Source organism: Nyctereutes procyonoides, unplaced genomic scaffold (genome assembly GCF_905146905.1).
Source record: "Nyctereutes procyonoides isolate TBG_1078 unplaced genomic scaffold, NYPRO_anot_genome, whole genome shotgun sequence".
Taxonomy (NCBI): domain Eukaryota; kingdom Metazoa; phylum Chordata; class Mammalia; order Carnivora; family Canidae; genus Nyctereutes; species Nyctereutes procyonoides.
The window spans coordinates 26,098,268-26,120,374 of record NW_026575041.1 but is presented as its reverse complement, the minus strand read 5'-3'; the positions used below and the strand labels follow the sequence as shown (position 1 = coordinate 26,120,374).

Genomic DNA, 22,107 nt, shown 5'->3' with positions numbered 1-22,107 from the left:
ATTGGGATAGTAATCCAAAGGGAAAAGGAAAAACAGTAGACTCAGAGTCTTTAGCAAACTTTTCATTCTCAGTTTTGTATTTCCATGTGAAACAGATCTGCTAGAGACCACTTACTTAACAAATGGGTGGCACACACTCATGGTCATCAGTTATAAAATCAAATTCCAACATATTAAAAAAGTAAAGAATACATTTGACAGAAATTACCTTTGCTTGCAAAAAATTCATTACATACAATCTGCATATTTTATTGGAACAAAAACTGCCCTCTCCATTTACAAAACCAAAGAGAAACCTGATGGATAAGTAATATTCCCCCCAACCTCCTGTAAGTGCACTGGGTGTAGTCCCAAGTTTTTAAAGCTCATCCCAGGGTCCTGGGTCTTCACTTACACTACACTCTATTCACTGCTATTTTCAAGATAAAGCAAAACAAAGTAAGTCTGCAGTTTTCACCAAGAGGTTGAGGGAATCACCAATGCCAAGAGCAATGTTATTGATAATGAAGATGGAGAGACTGTGTGGAGGGTCGACTGGGCACTAGTGATTTTTCCACCTGTGAAAATAGAGAAGCATTAAGTGAAACAAATTATTTTGATTTTGCTTGATCTAGGAAAGAGTTGTTTTTAGATACGTAAGACAAAGGAGTGTAACATGCATTTGTCTCTGATGAGTGTACTTATAAAACAAGACATTGCATGAGGCTTCCAAAAACTATATGAAAAGCAAAATTATATATGGAATACTGTGTTAAAAGGCTATATCACCTCTAAAAACCACATCTACTCAGGAGATTTAGTGTAATTTTCACCAATCATGCAGTGACTTCTCAAATTCCAGGTATGAATGATAAGATGATTTCTATAGTGTATACAGGAGAGGGAGCAAGAATAATTAGCAAAAGTTTGTGGCAATAAGAATTCATAATTCAATTACTTCAGTCAATTTTTGAACTTAATAATAATAAAATTATTTAAGTTACTTATGGATTCGCCACTGATTTGATTGTTTCAGTTGAGCAGGCTTAAATTCTAGATTCTCATACCAAACTTGGCAAAGGAAGGAGGGCCATCTTTCATTACTTTTACCTATGCCCAGGAGAAATTCTTCCCTCTTGGGAACAAAACATTGTATGCAGTTAATGTACTAGAGTAGCTGTTTGATTAAACACGCTGATCTGAACAGATTAGTTTAAGGTAGTTTTGATAGCTCCACATAATTAAGCTCCACACAAACTAAATACTACCCTTAGACCTAACTTCCTCAAGCCAGCAGTCTGAAGTATCAGCAACATGATCAGTATTTAATGGGTGCTTACTATATGCAATGCACTGTACTGAGCCCTTATACATATCATCTGATTCAATCCTCACAACATTTCTATGCAGTAAATATTGTTGTTATCCCTCTATTGCCAATGAAGGAGCTGAAGCTTAGATAACAGAACTTGCTTAAAGTCATTCATCTGGGATTAGTGGAAACAGATGCTCTTATGATTGGCCTTGATTAAAACTTTAATGATAGATTAATCATAAAATAAATGTACCAACTAATTTTTAAAATTATCCTTCTGTCAAGAAATCTTCTCTGGCCAGAGTTGACCGTTAATGGACCTGATTTTGATTTTTGTTATGGAAATAGTGTCCAAATTTTTAATCCAGATGTTTATTTAAGAGCTGAGGGATCATTTGCTTGGTAAAACACACACACACACACACACACACACACGCACGCACACACACACACACAGCAGCAGCAAATCTTTCCTTTGAACATTTTTATAGTTAAAGCACTAATAGAACTATTAATCAACACATTGTAGAATGTAACATGTATTTCACCTTGTACAAAGGGGATTATTGTGAAGTGCATGGCCATATGTGAACTATAAGAAAGGCATGATGACAAAGCTTCCCTGGAGTGGTATGTGCATGTAAGCATGCATAAATAAGCATAAAAAAAACTGTGAAAACAACTTTTCTGTTTATTTGAGAGTGGCAGAGTCCTTGTTAAATTGACTAACGTGACACTTTTACATAAACATCTCACCTTCAGAATGCTAAGTAGGGGCTATATCTCAAATTTCACAAAGAATCCACAAAGCAAAAAGATTATTTTGTATAAAAAATCAAAACAAAACACAAACAGCAACAACACTGGAGTAAGCTCTAGTCCCAGTTGCAAAACCAACTAGCTATTAAGTGAGTCCTTGAACTTCTTAGGACTTTTGGTTTCTGGAAAATGATAAGAATGAAACCAATTGTTGGATCTGAGATAGACAATATTATGAATTTTTACTTTATTAAAACTCAGAAAATGGGTTGCCCTAGCCATATTTTTTAAACTAAAACATAAAAGTTGACAATTTGTTTTTCATGGAATAGAAATTACAATACAATGGAAGAATCAATGTTTTTATGAGTACTTTCAAACTTGGGGCTGATATTGCCCAAGTGATATTTTACAATCTGGTTGTCTTAGAGTTGAAAAGAACATTGGGGAGTCAGAGAATAATAGAATACTCAGAAGTTTGCTAGAAGGATAAAATAAGATAATACATTATATAAAAAACACCGAAGGACCCCTGGGTTGCTCAGTGGTTGAGTGTCTGCCTTTGGTTCAGGGCATGATCCCTGAATGTCTGGATCAAGTCCTACATTGGACCCCCTGCAAGGAGCCTGCTTCTTCCTCTGCCTCTGTCTCTGCCTTCTCTCTGTGTCTCTCATGAATAAATAAATAAAATCCTAAAAAAAAAAAAAGGAAAACACCTAGTGTAAGGCTAAGAACATGACCAGGGTTCAGTAAATACTCATTGTTATCATTGTTTTTAGAAATTTGAGACTTCTGATGCAAGCAGAGAGTTGTCATCTTTTTCACTTATCAAAAATAATCTTTAGTCTGTCAAGGTGCTGTTGAAAATGTAACACCCACATTTAAACAGTTCATTTGTACTAATCAATGTATAGACATTATTATGTCTTTTGCTCTTGTAGCTATACCTTTATAAATGAATCATAAAGTGTATTAAGTTTGAGTGTGGCCACAATGTATTTAAATTATTAGGTCTTTTCATCTGAATTTCTGAAAAATGTCAGATTTCCTATGTCTTGTGTTTTTTTAATTATAACTTTTCACTTTGAAATAATTTTAGATGCACCCAAAAGTTGTAAAAATAGAACAAAGAATTCATCCAGATTCCTTAAATGTTTGTTTCATCATTGCTGCATTGCTATTCTCTCTATAAAAACATACATTTTTTCTGAGCCATTTGAAAGTAAGTTGCAGACATGATGTACATTTACCCTTAAATACTTTAAACTTATTTTTTAAAATATTTTATTTATTTATTCATGAGAATACATAGAGAGGAGACAGAGAGAGAGGCAGAGACATAGGCAGAGGGAGGAGCAGGCTCCATGCAGGGAGTCCGACGTGGGACTCGATCCCCGGTCTCCAGGATCAGGCCCTGGGCTGAAGGCCGCGCTAAACCTCTGAGCCACCCAGGCTGCCCTATCCTTAAATACCTTAATGTATAGTTCCTAAAAATAAGTTTCTTATATAGTTACAGTACAATTTTTTTTAAAAGAGAGACATTGATATATGTTATCTAACGTATAGACATTATTCAAATTTTATCAACTGTTCTAACAATATCCTGTATTTTTATATAAGAATTTACTTATCTCATCTGATATTTTTAGGTAAGAATTTATTTATCAAATATTATGTCAATAGCTTTTCCTCAATGTTTCAGTCTAATTATTTTCTTCTTTGTATTTCCCTTCTTCTATCTCACTTTGTGGCATCAAAAAAAAATCATATGCAATGCTTTTGGTTTTAATCCAAATTGATGAATGAATATGTTGAATACAACAAAGCCACATGCAGAGTCCTACAAGATGTCACTGGATACTTTCCTTTTGGCTGACAATTCTGTTTGACAATGATTACTCAATAAATAATGTTCATAATTACCCAGAATTAAATGCACATCACATATTTTTTATTCAAGGGTTTTAGGGAAAATTGCCTAATATTTTCTTAATGAGAGATTTGCATACTTTATTAAATCTTTGGTTTCCTTTTCTTATTACCTCAGTGGAATGGTTGCTCATTTCTTTTTAAAAATATTTTATTTATTCATGAGAGACACACAAAGAGAGGCAGAGACATAAGCAGAAGGAGAAGCAGGCTCCATGGAGGGAGCCCAATGTGGGACTTGAATCAGGGACTTCAGGATCATGCCCTGGGCCAAAGGCAGGCGCTAAACCGCTGAGCCACCCAGGCGTCCCTGGTTGCTCATTTCTAAATTTGTAAAATTTCTCTTCCTTTAATCCCATTCTGGTTAATAATTATGGTAGTGGTGAAGATATGTGGCCCTGGAGACGAGCATACTTGGGTCTAAATCTTGGTTCTTCAACTTAGTATGATCTTAGGCAAGTTACTTAAATTTTCCCTAAAATATGAACAATATCTCTTTCATACAATTATTACTAAGACTAAATAAAATGATGTAAAAGACTTATGACCAATAAGACTTATGATCATGCCTAAACATAGTAAGGACTTCCAAAGTTTTTAACCATGCAATCCATCATATTAATTTTGGTGAGGTTTACACTATTTAACATTGTTAGTGGTCATCAAATTAAGCCTATTATGTCAAAACTTACCTGAATAGGATGGTACTCTGATTTGGGAACTAGCTGTCCCATCCCCTCCTTCACTGTATGCTCGAACTTCAATAACATAGACTCCAGCATCGGGGAGTGGTACTATTGCTTGAGGTTTCTGTGTTTCAATAACTTGACTGTTGCTGTGCCCCTCTTGTCTATAAAAAACCTGGAAATAATAACAGAGGTTTAAACATTTGATATTCAGTTGAGGATTCCAAATGTTTATTGACTGACTACTATATGTCACATTTTGAGCTAAGGGAGCTTACAGCTTTGACAGATATGTAATCAAATGTATGTGCTATATGCAGCAATGGAGTGTGCATAAGGTACTTGGAAATACTGAAGAGAGTTTAATTCTGTCTGTGCATTAGAAATGGCTTTTCAAAGGAAGTGATGTTTGAGCTAAGTATCTGAAGATGAGTAGAGTTCACCAGTTAGAGAAAGGGATGTGAATTCTAGGAAAAGATAAGAGAAAATGAAAAAAATACATCTAGGCAATAAGGAACTATAGCATGAGGGTATGGCATAAACAGAAGACATATGAGGATAGTGATACGAGATTGGAGCAGTAGGTAGTGAGGAAGCATATCACTAAAAGTCTTTTATTCTTGCTTAGTGAAATGAATAGTATCATGAGGGAGTGAGTACTCATAGCTCTCATCTTCAAATTCAAAGGACGAAAAGGTAATTTGTTAAATATATCAACAATAAATATTTAACAATGTAGAAAATTGCTAAAAAATTAAAATTTTAGTGTTTTTATTTACTTCTCTGGTTGTTTGCTTTTCTGTGAAGTGGCATTTGGAAACCTTGGGTAGTAAAGTTAAGGCCTTTTTGACACTTGTCCATGGTACTAGAATGGAACATGTATCACAGAAAATGATTTCAGATTTATAAATTAGGGCATAAAATTATCCTATTTTATATATCAGAAAGTAAAGATCATAGAAATTATGCAATTTATACAAGACCATGTGGCTAGTTAGGGAAGAAATTGCCTTAGAAGTTTAGTATTTTGATTTAAGTTCAGAGCTGCTTCAGAACTATATTAATTGTTTCTACTTACAGATTTGGATTCAAAATAATCTCCTACAAACAAAATAAACTGCAATCGCTGTATTTCTTTCTGGGCAAATTTGGTCCCACTATAAGACCTGGTACATAGTAAACTTAGAAGAGAAAGCTCTTTCATTGCCATTATTGTTTATTGTCAATGGTCAGTATTTCAATTGCATCATAAATAATGGACTGCCTTAGAAAGCTAGATAAAAATTTGTAATTTTTTCTTATAAAAATGTGTTTTGAGCTTGAACTAACTTACACAGAGGGGGAAAAAAACCTTTAGTAGAACAATATTGTAATATATTGAAGCTTTCCTGTACTTGATCCTTCCTTTTGCATTCTGGTAATGAATGGTCCCTCCATTTCGCTTCCTTTATCTTTCACAGATTTCAATTTACTTCAGGGTCTCAGGAGAGAAGTAACTTCCCCCTGAAAGTATTTAGCATATGCAATAATTGTATGTACTAAAATACTCATAGGGAAGGAAGCCATAGCCTCAATGTAGTTGCAAAGTGATAAGAGTATCATCAAATATTTATCAGGCATATCATGTGGGTCAGGCACAGTGCTATATATTGGAGACTTGTAACAGAAAAGACCACATGGTTTCTGCTCTCATGGCACTTACAGTATAATAGTGAGACAGATACCAATGCATTGAAGTGTGATATATATTGCAATAGAAAATGTATTTGGTGATATAGCAATGCACAAAGTGGTACTTTGTCAAGATTTGAGGAATCAGAAACATTTCTTAGAGCATGCCCATAGCAGCTTAAAAAAATAACAATTATATCAGAATTTATGCTTCTCATTTTGACTATAGCAGTATAATGAATTAGAATTCTGATCATCCACATGAGGTAATTAGAAAGTAAATTTATGGCAATGGGAAAGTATGTAAATTGGTGAGGATTGGCAGGGGAGTGACTATTTTAGAGGACATAGTTATTATGGTTCAATAAATTACAACTCTTATGACAAAGAAAAATGCAGTTAGTAATGCATATCTAATGTTGCTATAAAATCCAGAGTTGAAGAAAAATTTGTGGATCAGTTGAGATTTAGAAACAAAAAGTAAAAGCAGGAATAATATCAGTCAATGGTAGCAAAAGGAGTTTGAGATTAAATGTGGCTTTTACCAGTACATCCAGGGAGATGTGATGCTATGAGTCAGTAAGTAGGTATACTCAGTGAAAACATATATTAAATTAATGGTTAGTCTTAGGTGCTTGAGAGAATCTCAGCTTATTTTAAAATCCTGATTTAGCAAAACAAATGAGAATGAGAAATATGAGAAGGTTAAGGAGTTATCAAGACATGTCAAAAATAGTTATTGCAATAAGGAATCCAAGGAGTACTTTCAGAATTTGGACATTTACAGAATGGCAGTTGTGATGACAGCTATCTTTCAGCATAAAGGAAATTGTATTTTCAAATTTATTCTCAAATTCTACTTAACAAGCTGGGAGGGGTGAATTATCTAAAGAAGTGATTCTGAACAAAAATTAATGTGGTACTGCTATTCTGAAACACATAATCTGGAAACGGTTAGTCTATATGTCTGATGGTGACACAATAATGTTGTGAGTAGGCTTAAAGATAAAGCAGTAAATTTTTACTGGTTTTACCCAAAAGTACCCTTGAGAAAACTGTATCCTATTAAACGGGAGGCCTGTTCAGCAGCTGAGCATCTTGGGAATAGTCAAGGGGACAGGTGCTCTTCATTACAGAGGATGAGGGATCTCCCAGGGGCAATGGGAGGGTGCGGAGAAGTCAGCAAGATGATAGTAGCAGGATGAAGAGAAGTCGGAGGGCCACAAGCAGCAGTGAGAAACCACTGACTGGACGACGGCCAAAAGCACTTTTAAGAACGAGACTTCCTATGGGCAAGGGAACTGGCACTGTTCAGATATTGGCTTGTATGGTATGCTTTTCGCTTGACCCACTGCTGCCAACATTTCTATCAAGTCTACTTTCTAAATATATATATATATATATATATATATATATATATATATATTTGATGTTATATAAGCCATTTCTGTTTTATTTTTAAAAATACTTTATTATAAAAAACTTCAAGCATAATCACATGTAAGAGGATAGTATAAGCCATTATATAGGAGTCTTTTTAATTTGTGGGTATCACAAGAAAGAGACTGAATCCCATATGTGGAGTGAGTATCAGATGAAGGACCAGCTTCAAGATACAGGAAGTCAGTGAGACTAGAATGGACAAAGACATTAAGCTCCCTGGAGAAGTTGGATAAATATAGAGGTGGTCTTCAGAGTTCTGTAGGATGTGGAATCAAATATCAATCCAAGTGTACATGCATCTCAAGAGTCTGGAAGGCCCTGATATTTAAGTTGAATAAATAAAGACTTCTGTCTATATTGATGGAACACATAATAACCAGTAAACTTTGAGCCTGATATTTCCCTACTCTGCCTGGCTCTGTAAATAGGCAGAAAGTAGACGTGAGGGGGGAGGAAACATAGAGAAAGGGTTATATATCTAGGAAACGATACTGTCTGATGTAGCCTAGAAAACATTTCTTTGGTATGTAGCCTGAGGTCCTTGTCCCAAATTCCTTCTGACTGCTTTGTTTTGTTTTGTTTTCTGAATAGACAGAAGTTTCTCTTAGTGGGGAATGTGATGTTTGCACAAGTGACCACTAACTATAGCTCCTGGGCATTTAATATTTATTTTCCCTTTCACTTGGGCTTAAATCTATATGAGAATAAGATGAAGATAAGATGGTTGTTTTACTTTATTATATTGGTAAACTTCTTTCATAGTATAAGGAAAACATTCCTCCATTCTCAAGATTATTAAAGAGAATTAAGGCTGAATATGCTTTATTCCACAGCTTTGTTATTGGTATTCCTTTAGGAAAGCCAGCAGTAGATGTGCCAAAATTAGTTAAAGACGCTAGATACAGACCCCACATGAGAGGAATTATAAAAATTACATTTTCTTCATTAAAAGTGTTTATTTGGGAAAAAAACATTAAATTAGAAAAAATTTATTTGAAATTTTTGCTCCATTTTCACAATCACTTATAAATTATATATTAATAATAAAGGTGGCTGTTTTCAACTTGGGAAATGTAAGAAAAAAAGGCATAATAGTGAACTGAAGAAGTTATAAATACACTAAGTAAACTCCCAAATTAGATTTAACTTTTAAAATGGGGAGTTATTCTATTTGAGTGAGAATAGTTTGTAGCCATATCTTCGCGAGACAGTCTTTTCCTAATATTATTCTGGTTTTTCAAGCTTCTATTTCTCTTACTTTATAAGGAAAGCTGTGATATCTTGAAATTATTGCTATCAAATATGGACTTGCTGAAATCTCAAGATGCTTAAGATCTCTTGGATGATCTCAAAAGCAGTAAGAAATTTTACAACTAGGTAATAGTTAACATTTATCTGAATGGATTTCATTTTAGAGTGTCTTCTCTGACACAGCCATATACGGCTTGATTCCATCCTTCTTCCACTGTATTCTGGGTCATTTTTGAGGTCCCTGATTTATGATGAAGAGACCTGTTTATCTTCTTAACACGTTGCACATAATTTCTCATCATATCTTTCTCTGTTAACATCTTGTTTTTATATATGTTGATACTTAAATCTCTGAAACAAGTAAAGAAGTAAGGTCCACGCTTCTAAGAAAATGGATTGATTGAATGTCAAATTCCACTGGTTTATCTTATTATCATTACTTTATTATGCTCTTTTTGAGGTTTATTTTTAAAGAATGAGTTCAATTCTGTATTTAGTATCCTAAGAATAAGAAAAAAATTGAGTGTATTATTTATGGATCAGGTCTGGAGAACAAATCTCTTTTTCCTCCATATTTATCACTTTTCAATCATTTTCACATTCTGGAAAACTTCTAGATGAAGAGTTTTCTGAATTCATCTACTTTGGACTTAATACAAAACATGGAATACACAGTCCTTGCATTTTAAACCTCAGGTATGGACTCAAAGTTTCCCAGCCTCAAACCTACACACCATGTTCATTTCTACTGATCTCTTTTGCTTTTAAAAGTAAAGTAACTTGGCAAAGACAAAGAGTAAAAATAAATTTACTTTTCTTTTAATATTACAATTAATTGTGGAAGCTTTCTTGTACTCTGTTTAGCAGGAAGTCCTCTACCTCAAATTACCTCATGGATGGAGAAAGAGTATGCTGAGTGTTCCTATTTTTGTTAATCTTTTGTGACTGCTCTATGTCACTGTGCTTAAGATGTATGTGTATACATGTACATGTGTGTATGTATGGTATATATGCTGGTATTCTTGATTCAATGATTAGGTTACTCTTGGTCTGGTAGTAATTTAGGGGCTGTGGTAGAACTTAAAGAGGTCATGCTCAGCCGAGGCTGAGTTCACTCCATACTTGTGTGAACCTCCAGCCAGATGGTACAGCTCTTTATATGCAGTGTAGATCCTTGCCTACGCTGGAGGAGTTTTCCTCAAAGTCATGCTAAGAAAAGGGGGCTACAAGTTTGTGTTCCCTGGGTTATATCTCTGTAGTTTAAATTTGCAGCTACGGGGATCTCTGGGTGGCTCAGTTGTTTGGCGCCTGCCCTCGGCCCAGGGTGTGACCCTGGGGTCCCGGGACCGAGTCCCACATAGGGCTCCCTGTCTGGAGCCTACTTCTCCCTCTGCCTCTCCCTCTGCTTGTGTCTCTGCCTCTCTCTCTGTGTGTATCTCTCATGAATAAATAAATAAAATCTTTTTTAAAAAAATTGCAGCTATTGTTTCTAATCACATTCCCAGTCACTGTACCTGTGTTAGCAGGATCTTTCATCCTTAGCCACCTGCTTTGTGAAAATCAGACTTGCCCAGTAGAATCTAGGCTCTGCATTAAGCTTCAGTCATTAATCTGCCTAAAGTCCTCTTTCTCTCAGGCCCTTTGTGACATTTCTGCCAATAGGACTCTCACTGAGGATTATCCTGTCCATCAGATGCTCTAATATGATTTAGTTGCAGGGATGCCTGGGTGGCTCAGCGGTTGAGCACCTGCCTTTGGCCCAAGGCGTGATCCTGGAGTTCTCGGATCGAGTCCCACATCGGACTCCCTGCATGGAGCATGACTCTCCCTCTGCCTATGTCTCTGCCTCTGTGTGTGTGTGTGTGTTTCATGAAAAAAGACATAAAATCTTTAGGAAAAAAAAAACAAGATTTAGTTGCAAAAGAACAGGCTTTGAGGTCTCACTCCATTTATTATCAGCAGATTCCTTTTTTAGGAATGAACTCTTTCTTCTCCAGGACATAAGAAAGTATAACCATTTCAAGGAAATAAAAGAAAAAAAGTCCTCTATCAATGTGTACCTACTTATTATTAACTTATACAACTAAAATGGAATATGCTAATGATTCTTCCGCCAGCAAGAAGGTATTCCAAGGTTAACCTGTGCCGTCTTCTTTAAGACAGAGCTGGCATGCAACTTTCAAAGATAAGTTCCTTTGGTTAAAATTTCACCTAATCAGATATCCTTTTCCCAAAACAATTAGAATAAATAGTAGCTATTTTGAAATGAGCACTTTCTATACGCTAACAGCTATATGCTATTTTACATAAATTATCTTAATCCTTAAAATAATGTTGTATGGTAGATATTATTTTATTGTTATTTGTGCCCTTTTGAAATTAAGAAAATGAGACGCAGAAAGATTAAGCAACTTGCTCAGAGTTACATAACTAGGATTTGAATGAAAGTCTGATTCAGAAGCTAGTGCTCTTTTCCAGCTACACCTAACAAATGGGAAGATCATACTGGAAAAGCACACATCTGATAATACACACATATGAGTAATTGCATGATATACTTCCAGCTGGGTTAATTTAGTTAATTTATTCATCCATTCTAGAAGCATTGGGGATAAAGTGATGAGAAAGAGTTTTTGCCTTCAATTATATATATAATCTAGTTGGCGAAACAGCCGCATATAAAGAGGAAGAACAGTGACAGAGATAGATGGGGTAATTGTGAGCAAAAGAAGGATCACCTTGCCTGGGAACCCTATGTTCAACCTCACATATTCTTCAAGTATTAGTACCTGAGAGGTGCCTTATGCTTATTGGTTCTGACATATGCTTTCATGTCACTTTTCCTTGTTTTCTACCATGCCTCTCTAGTTTGGGAGTTTGCTTACCATGTCTAATGATGTTAGATTGGCTCTCGGAAGGTCTATCACCATTTCTGACCATACTGCTATCTCTAATTATCAAGGGTTTATTTGCCTTAGAGGAAAGTTGTAAAGACATGGTTATTTGGGGTAAGAGTATAGGAAGAGCACTAAGAGAAGGGTATGAAAAATGGCTCACCTGCCCTCCCTCGAAAGATCATATTCAATATCACTGAGGATTAGAACAGATTTCAGTAGTGTATGTTTGAGTAATGAGGGTGTCTGCCAACCATGCTAATTATAGTCTGTAAGTAATAACATAATTTGTGTCTTAAAATATGATTAATGGGAATTATTTACCTTAAAAATATATTTCATTTATAACTTCTTCAGTTTTTAGCTTCACAATTTTAGCACTTTATGTACAAAATACTGTTGCCATTTCTGATGATTGAAAAACCACATAAATGATGATTTTCAGTCTAAATATTACTAAAATGCTTAAAATTTCTGATATAAATAATATTCAACATATGGTTCTGTATGAAGTTTAAGACAATAATGGAACCTGATGAAAAATAATTGAAATTCAACCAAATCCGTATGTAGGCCACATATATTTAAAAATTAGAAATAAAGTTGTCTTTCTTTTTTTAAAAAAAAATTTATTTTCTTATTTATTCATGAGAGACACAGAGGCAGAGACATAGGCAGGGGGGAGAAGCAGACTCCCTGCAGGGAGCCGGATATGGGATCATGCCCTGAGCTGAAAGGCAGATGCTTAACCGCTGAGCTACCCAGGCATCCCGATAAAGTTGTTTTTCAAAAACAAACCAAATGCTTTCATACTTCCAGCTCTCTTGCTGGCACATTTCAGGATGACTGTACGTGAAGGGCTGTGCCTATTTTGTAGCTTGCTGTCTCTCCATGGACTTAACCCAGTGTACCAGCCCTAGCATTTCTTCTTCTTTTACTAATAGTCTCTACACTCATATGAAGTCATCTAGTCTTTGTCATCTGCCAGAAAAAGTTTGTCTTCTGGGAGGGGATGCCAGGACTCTCTGCATAAGCTCTGCTTGTCCTGACACTGGTTCAGAGAGCCAACTTCATCCTGTATTCAAATTGTTACTGCTTTCCCCACTCATTCCCTTTCCATGCTTTGCACAGTTAAAACTGTTTTTGACTGCCTTGGCTTCCCCATTACAGGGAGGCTTTCTTCTAAGTTTTAGGTAGAAGATGACTGGGGAAAAACAGGTACGCTAATGGCTTTTTTATGCCTTATGAATTGTACATCCTCATAATAACGGTTTTCAAGGTGACTATGTATACAAAAGAGTGAAGAAACTATACTGACCTTGTAGCCCATGACATCAGATTCATTGGTTAATGGTCTGACTGGTTCCCAGCCCAGAGAAAGCTGGGAGCCTTGCTGTTCCCACCTGAGGTTGCTGGGTGCTTGACTAGGGGCTGCAAAATAAAAAGTGAAAGTGAACTGACAAAGAGTCTTGATTACATGTCTTCACTTAAATCTTTGTATTTCAGTGTTTTCTTGTGGTTAGTGGTTGGTGGCACCATAGGCTTCTTTCCAGGCGGAATCAGATAAGGAGTGTTTTTGCTCCAGTGTCATTTTAATAGCTCATCTACTGAGCTTTTGAACCAGAATTCTTTTATCTTTCTTCTGTGTCGAAATTGCTTGGCCTTGTTTCACAGGAAGATAACTTTTATCTGTTGTGAATGCAAAATTTTCTGAGCTAGTTTTGGAATTCAGATCTAAGCATTCAAGCAAGACTGTGAATCAAAACTCCCCTTCAACTCTCCTTATATTATGTACCTCACATGACTTTCAAACATCTTAAAAGATGTTTCCCTTTTGTCTGAAACAAACAAAAAGCCCAGGTCACTTACGAGATTTCTTGGTGGTTGCACGCACTTCAGGGCTAGGTGGCCCATATCCAGCTCCATTATAAGCTCTCACTGTGAAGTGGTACAAAGTATTTCCTTCTAATCCTGTCAGAATGACAGATGACTCATTCGCTCTAGTTTTGACTGTTTCTGCTGCATCTTCTTGTTCCATGTCTTTCCAATAACCAACCTGTCAACAAATTATTAAATGACAGATTAATTTTGAAGTTTCTTCTATACTTGTAGATTGTTTGATGTTTTCCTAAAGCCCTAAGAAATCATTCTTGTATTATTCAATTAACAGGTACTACTAATGAGGCAAAAATCAGTCTTAGTCACTGCCTGATTTGCATCTGTGTGCGTCATAGCAGTACTCAGCAGGGCGACAAAAGGTGCTCCCTTCTAACCTGGTAGCATGAGTTGCTTGGAAAGAGCCAAAAATATATCCTGACATTAAGGAAGGATCATTCAAAGAAATTGAGGCACTCTTTTCTCATTGGTTGTCAGAACCTTTTACCTTTCAAAGCCATGGAGCTTTGAATGCATTATTTGAGAAAGAGACATGAATAATATTTCCTTCTGGGCCCTCATAAAGGTGAATAACACAAGCTATATGGGTTTAATAGAGAAGAGGTGTCAGAGACCACTCGCCATGCCTGGGAGTGCTCTAAATGTAGACATATCACATGGCTAGGATATGGGAGGGAGACAGAAAGGAACTTTTCTATCAAAGCACAGTTTATGCATTGAGATGATCTTTCCTGATATAAGCTCATGGTAGCTGCTCCTATCCCAAATTTGAACGCTTTGTAAATGTAAATAATTGTCTTTGTATACCTAAAGTTTAACACTATGTCCGACATTAGAATGTTACTATATTTAAGTGGATAAAGAGTAGTTTTTATTCTTCTACTTACTTATTGTAGTAAAAACAATGGAACATTGTCTCCTCCTCCCCCCAATTAATTACTTGGTGAAAGAAGTAGATCACTTTCATCCTTCTTCAAGTACTTTGTCTACAGTAGAAGCTAGAAAGCCAAACACCACATTTTCCAGAGGCTTTCACCTAAGGTTGCTGCTATACATTGTGGGCAGTGAGGGGTTTTTGTTTTTTATAGAAATATTCTTAGTCTTAGGCATGACTGCCATTTCCAGCATAGCCATAAGAAGTCAGTCTGTTAATTTTACTGGAATTAAAATAAAAAGCTTATCTAAAAGGAATTAAAAAATAAAACCTGCAGAAAAATCTAAAAAAAAAAAAAATTCCACACATTCTCTTTTTGTTTTTTTTTGTTTTTTTTTTTAAAGGAGTTGTTACTTTCACAGTGAAATGGATTATTTGCCCCCTCATTTTTTCCCCTGATGGGAAAGAAGAAAAACAAAAACAAAAACAAAATATTTGGAGTTTAACATTGTGCTTCTTTGATACTTCTTAAATCAGAGTTGAGGTAACAACAGTAGTCAGAAGTCACACACACCTTAAGGTTGAGACTTCTTCATTCAATTTTTTTCTCCAATGATTCAATTTCCATCCTGATGATATATTTAATCAACCCATACACTTTGAGCTCTATATGAAATCACTTGAAATTAGGTTAAAAACATTAAAAAATATATAAATATCTAAAACTGGAAGCATAGATAACCTACTATTTTATCACAGATAATTGTGTCTGTGTATCTCTTCTTATATTTTCATTACATATATTTAATATAATTATGTACCTATAATTTATGTCCTACTTTTATTCTCTAACATTATAGTTACATATAAATATTTTCTCATTTTTCAAAGTAATATTCTATTATATGTCGGTATATCAAATATTATTTAACCAGTGTCCTATTGTGGAACATTTGGGTATTTTCCAACTAATGCTTTTTTAATTAAAATGTTGCCATAAATATCTTCACCTGTATTGTTTTCTACATATTGGATTAGTTCTCCAGGATAGAACACCACACAGAAGATTATGGGGTCTAAAATGACAAAAACTGTTAGGCTTTTTGTTATAAAAAAATGTCACATTAGTTTTCAAATACTTTGTACAAATTTTCATTTCCAAAAATAGTTTATGAGTTTAGGATATATCAAACTATTGCAAACTCTAGGTCAATCATGGGTTGGGGGCCAGAAAGCCTATATTTGAAACTTACCTTTTTTTTTTTAATCTGTAATCTGTATATAATTGAACAAATTACTTAACCACTGAATTTCTATATCCTTGTTTATAAAATAGGCAAAATACTTACCTCAGTTTTATGAATCATTTTTAAACTACTTGAATTATCACTAAACTACTACTTATTATCACTAAACTACTTGAATTATTTTTTATTAATGTTTTAATATTTCTGATTATTCTTATTTGTAAATCAATTAGTATCTTGGTTTTGATATCCTTCATATTGTTTTGATTGTCCAATTTTGTCTCTTAAAAACTTTATTTAAATTTATAATGACATATGATATGATTAGTGGCAGACAGGAAGCATGACTTGAGTCAGCTAATATCTGTAAGATATTGAGATAAGAGTATAGATTTGAACCTAAATTTACAGGATGGCTCTTCTTATTAAATATCCATTTTTTTCCAAAGTTGACTCTCCAGGATAATTATAAGTATCACTATGCAGATAGTATAGTTGATTTTCTGGTGTGATGGTTCTAGGATATTCATGTCACGCACAACCTAGTTCTTTTACATGAAATTGCAGGATCTGAAAACCATGATTTTTGCCAGTTGCAATAAATGGTTAGTGGTTGAGTTGTGAACTTTTTCCTACTTCTCAGTTTTCAAATAGTTATATATATATACAATCAGTGAAGGAGTCTCCCTAATATTTTATCTTCTCCGGATTTTCGCTACCTGTTAGATTTTAAAAAATACAGCTTTTTTCTTAGTTTCTGCAGTCACTTATTTCTACATCTTTAACTACACTCAGTGATCACTGTTCATTCAATATTGTAGTCCTTGAATTTAATAAATGTAGTGAGGGAGGTGGTAGGTGTGTGGGGATAGGAGTATGTGGGAATTCTCTTTATATTCTGCTCAAATTTGCTATAGACCTAAAACTGCTTTAAAAAAAGTTTATTGATTAAAAAATAATAGTTAAAATTGCCATTGAATGAATAACCACACAAATGTAAAATTGTGGTTCTGACAAGCTACCTGTTAGAGATGTATGATATGAACTAGGTCTCAGTAGAGAGAGGCTAGTCAGGGAAGGCTTTACTAAGAGAGGCAGTTGAGCATTGGTAGAAAGAAGGGTAGGAGTTAAGCAGGCAAAGAGGGAGGGGAGGCAGAGGAATAGTGTGTGCAGTCTGGAGAGGAGAACAAATTATCTATAGGGCTGAAAAAAGTCCGGCTAGGCTGATGTGGAAGTTGAGGGTAACTGTGGTTTATTTTAGTCCTAGAGACAAAAGATGGGGCTATATCTTGGGGCTTTTCTGTGTTTAGGAGTTAAGAACAGGGGCAACTGGGTGGCTAGTGGATGAGTGTCTGCCTTTGGCTAAGGTCATGATCCTTGGTCTTGAGATTCAGTCCTGCATCAGGGTCCCCCCGTAGGGAGCCTGCTTCTCCTTCTGCCTATGTCTCTGCCTCTCTCTCTCTCTGTGTGTCTCTGATGAATAAATAAATAAAATCTTTTAAAAAAGAAGTTAGGAACAATGATAACACATTGAAGGATTTTAAGCAGGGATGAAGGTGGGAGTTCAACATGATCAAATTTGTTTTTTGAAAATATACACTCAACAGTCCAAAGTTTGTTCTTTTGTTGTTGTTTTTATTGTTTTTTTAAACATACATAAATCAGATTGTTTCCTTGTTAAAAACCTTCCATATTGCACTTAGAATAAATTCCAAACTCCTTATCATGGTTTCCAAGGCCCTACCTGATACGGTCTCCATGTCCTTCTCCAATCTCATTTTACATCCTCAGACATTCACTCACATTCCTAATTGAATTTCTGGTGCCATCTCCCTGGAAGTTCTTTCATAGATCTTTTTTCTCTAAATGGCTCTCTTTTCACCAATGGTTCAGTTTACCTGAGAAGTCTCCCTTGACCACTTCTCTAAAGAAACCATCTCTCTTTTATGTCATTCTGAGTTTTGTTATTATCACTTGTAATCATGACACTATATGAAACTATCTTAATTTATCTGTTTGTTTATTTTATTTGGCAATGGTTGCAGTATGGAGAGGAGATTGGAAAGGGGCTAGAGTAGATGCAGGAGAGCAGTTAGAAGGTGTTGCCAGAGACTGGGTAGGGAATGAAGATGGCTTGAACTAGGGTTACGGTGATTAGTTATGGGCACTTCAAAGACAGAGTTGGTAAGACTTTAATATTTCCTGAAACTCTGTGGTATATATTTTGGTTATTTTGATTTGGGACTGTTTGTTTACATTGGATTTTTTTCTTTGTTGTTGTTACTGCTTTTGCTCTATTTATTTAATCTTCTTGACAGGTTACCTATTGCTTATGGACCAAATTTTTCTTGTCCTTCACATCTGCCATTTTCTCTCTCACCTTAAATTTCCTTATTCATTAAGTTTTCATTTTGGGGTTACTTCTTAAGTTTGTACTCTGAAGCACTAGTTCAAATATTTAGTAGTATCAAACTTGCATTTTATTGCTTCTAATGAATATTTTAATTTAATTACTTTTTTTGTTTTGTGCATTCTCTTCATATTCTGGATAGCTCCTTAAATACATAAGAAATGTTCTCCTTTTTCTTATCACTATCTAGAATCATATGTTTTAATTTTTTCTTCTGATTTACAAGAAAATCTTTGATATGGAAAGGAATTCATACTGAGCCTTATCATTTGTTTTTTTCTTTCAGAGAATTTTATTCTGTTTAATCATCCTTGGATGATTAGGCTAATCCTAACTGATCTTTAATGGTATTCTAAAAGGGTGTTAAAGTTTGTTTGAATGGGAAGACATCCCTCTCTAACAGTATGCATATTCCAGACCATTGGCCTATGCTGTGCAGGTAGATGCTAGATTATCGGTTGTTAGTACAAACCTCCATTCATATTCTCCAAGCAACACACATAAATCTACTCAGGCCTGCTCTGAGAGACAAAGCTTCAAGTAAGTGACTCTAGTTTGTTTCACTGAAGAAAAAGATAAAAGGGAAGGAGGCCAGAGGCTATTTCATTGCTTACTTGAACCTAGAAAATGGAATTTTGAGGCTGGGTCATTGCACAAAGATGAAAGTAAAGAAAAAACTAGAAAATGCTGCTAAATAATTTTGTTTTATACCCCTCATTGCAATTGCAGTAAGGGTTTTCTCTTCTCTTATGGTTTCATGGTTACTTTAAGAGAAATCAAGAAAAGCTAGTTTTATGTGCTTCCATTCAATTCACTGCCATTCTTAAATTCAAAAGTTGTAACTAATGTACACTGAGGATTAGGACGTAGACATTTCATTTCGAGCCTGCTTTCTCTAGTAATTCCTCACCTTCAGATAAACTTTGAAACACTATGACATTTTCCCTAATAATGCTTAACTTGCCTTTTATATTCCTCTTTTCTGATGTAACACCTAATCGTAGCCATGTCCTTCTACTGAGAGCTTCAAAATCTTATAAATAAGGAAAACATTTCCCAGAAAATAAATCTGTTTCAGTCAAGAATGTCTCTCTTGCCTCAATTTACTTGATCTCCGGCTTCCTAATCTCCTGAGTTTAGCATTAGATGATATAGTTATTAAATAGGCTATTCACAATCAATATTCATATACGCTGGCAGTCAGTATTATTAGATTACATGCATATTAGTTCCTTTGTGCCCAGCAGTAATTTTACTATAAAGAATGCAATTCCATGAATCAAATAAGATAAACAATGCTTAGTTACACTTTTGAATATTTATGAAGCAGTTCAATAGTATTTAAAGGCTATGAGGTGAGAAGTTTTAAAATGCAGCAAGAACATAACATTGGATACAATTTACTAAATAAATCTGTATTTATTTTTCCTAGAAGCTGTCACCACTATCTAAAGAAAATATACTAAAGAATATTGGCAAGAAGTTTGGAGGGACCTCAAACAAGTGGAGGTTAAGGACCATCCTGCTAAAAGATGAAAGGGTCAATCAGGAAATTAAGGAAGAATTAAAAAGATTCATGGGAACTAAGGAGAATGAAGATATAACCATGTAAAATCTTTGGGATGCAGCAAAGGCAGTCCTAAGGGGGAAATACATTGCAATACAAGCATCCATTCAAAAACTGGAAAGAACTCAAATACAAAAGCTAACCTTACACATAAAGGAGCTAGAGAAAAAACAGCAAATAGATCCTACACCCATCAGAAGAAGAGAGTTAAAGATTCGAGCAGAACTCAAGGAAATCGAGACCAGAAGAACTGTGGAACATGTCAAAAAAAACAGGAGTTGGTTCTTTGAAAGAATTAATAAGATAGATAAACCATTAGCCAGCCTTATTAAAAAGAAGAGAGAGAAGACTCAAATTAATAAAATCATGAATGAGAAAGGAGAGATCACTACCAACACCAAGGAAATACAAACGATTTTAAAAACATATTATGAACAGCTCTACGCCAATAAATTAGGCAATCTAGAAGAAATGGACACATTTCTGGAAAGCCACAAACTACCAAAACTGGAACAGGAAGAAATACAGAACTTGAACAGGCCAGTAACCAGGGAGGAAATTCAAGCAGTCATCAAAAACCTCCCAAGACACAAAAGTCCAGGGCCAGATGGCTTCCCTGGGGAATTCTATCAAACGTTTAAAGAAGAAATCATACCTATTCTACTAAAGCTGTTTGGAAAGATAGAAAGAGACGGAGTATTTCCAAATTTGTTCTATGAGGCCAGCATCACCTTGATTCCAAAACCAGACAAAGACCCCACCAAAAAGGAGAATTACAGGCCAATATCCCTGATGAACATGGATGCAAACATTCTCAACAAGATACTAGCCAATAGGATCCAACAACACATTAAGAAAATTATTCACCATGACCAAGTAGGATTTATCCCCGGGACACAAGGCTGGTTCAACACTCGTAAAACAATCAATGTGATTCATCATATCAGCAAGAGAAAAACCAAGAACCATATGATCCTCTCAATAGATGCAGAAAAAGCATTTGACAAAATACAGCATCCATTCCTGATCAAAACTCCTCAGAGTGTAGGGATAGAGGGAACATTTCTCAACATCTTAAAAGCCATCTACAAAAAGCCCACAGCAAATATCATTCTCAATGGGGAAGCACTGGGAGCCTTTCCCCTAAGATCAAGAACAAGACAGGGATGTCCACTCTCACCACTGCTATTCGACATAGTACTGGAAGTCCTAGCCTCAGCAATCAGACAACAAAAAGACATTAAAGGCATTCAAATTGGCAAAGAAGAAGTCAAAGTCTCCCTCTTTGGTGATGACATGATACTCTACATAGAAAACCCAAAAGCCTCCACCCCAAGATTGCTAGAACTCATACAGCAATTTGGTAGCGGGGCAGGATACAAAATCAATGCCCAGAAATCAATGGCATTCCTATACACTAACAATGAGACTGAAGAAAGAGAAATTAAGGAGTCAATCCCATTTACAATTGCACCCAAAAGCATAAGATACCTAGGAATACACCTAACCAAAGAGGTAAAGGATCTATACCCTCAAAACTACAGAACACTTCTGAAAGAAATTGAGGAAGACACAAGGAGATGGAAAAATATTCCATGCTCATGGATTGGCAGAATTAATATTGTGAAAATGTCAATGTTACCCAGGGCAATTTACACGTTTAATGCAATCCCTATCAAAATACCATGGACTTTCTTCAGTGAGTTAGAACAAATTATTTTAAGATTTGTGTGGAATCAGAAAAGACCCCGAATAGCCAGGGGAATTTTAAAAAAGAAAACCATAGCTGGAGGCATCACAATGCCAGATTTCAGGTTGTACTACAAAGCTGTGGTCATCAAGACAGTGTGGTACTGGCACAAAAACAGACACATAGATCAATGGAACAGAATAGAGAACCCAGAAGTGGACCCTGAACTTTATGGTCAACTAATATTCGATAAAGGAGGAAAGACGATCCACTGGAAGAAAGACAGTCTCTTCAATATATGGTGCTGGGAAAATTGGACATCCACATGCAGAAGAATGAAACTAGACCACTCTCTTTCACCATACACAAAGATAAACTCAAAATGGATGAAAGATCTAAATGTGAGACAAGATTCCATCAAAATCCTAGAGGAGAACACAGGCAACACCCTTTCTGAACTCGGCCACAGTAACTTCTTGCAAGATACATCCACGAA

The 22,107-nt window shown here is 35.4% G+C and overlaps 1 protein-coding gene across 1 annotated transcript in view; it reads right to left on the bottom strand.

Moving 5' to 3' along the window:
* Positions 1-453: 453 nt before the first annotated feature.
* Positions 454-22,107, bottom strand: part of CNTN5 (contactin 5) — a 488,760-nt gene continuing 467,106 nt past the window's right edge. The window contains exons 21-24 of the mRNA XM_055320376.1: positions 13,797-13,983; positions 13,246-13,358; positions 4,675-4,843; positions 454-557 (exon numbers count right to left, since the gene is read on the bottom strand). Coding sequence (XP_055176351.1) covers positions 454-557; positions 4,675-4,843; positions 13,246-13,358; positions 13,797-13,983 — 573 coding nt within the window. The remainder of the gene's footprint in view (positions 558-4,674; positions 4,844-13,245; positions 13,359-13,796; positions 13,984-22,107) is intronic.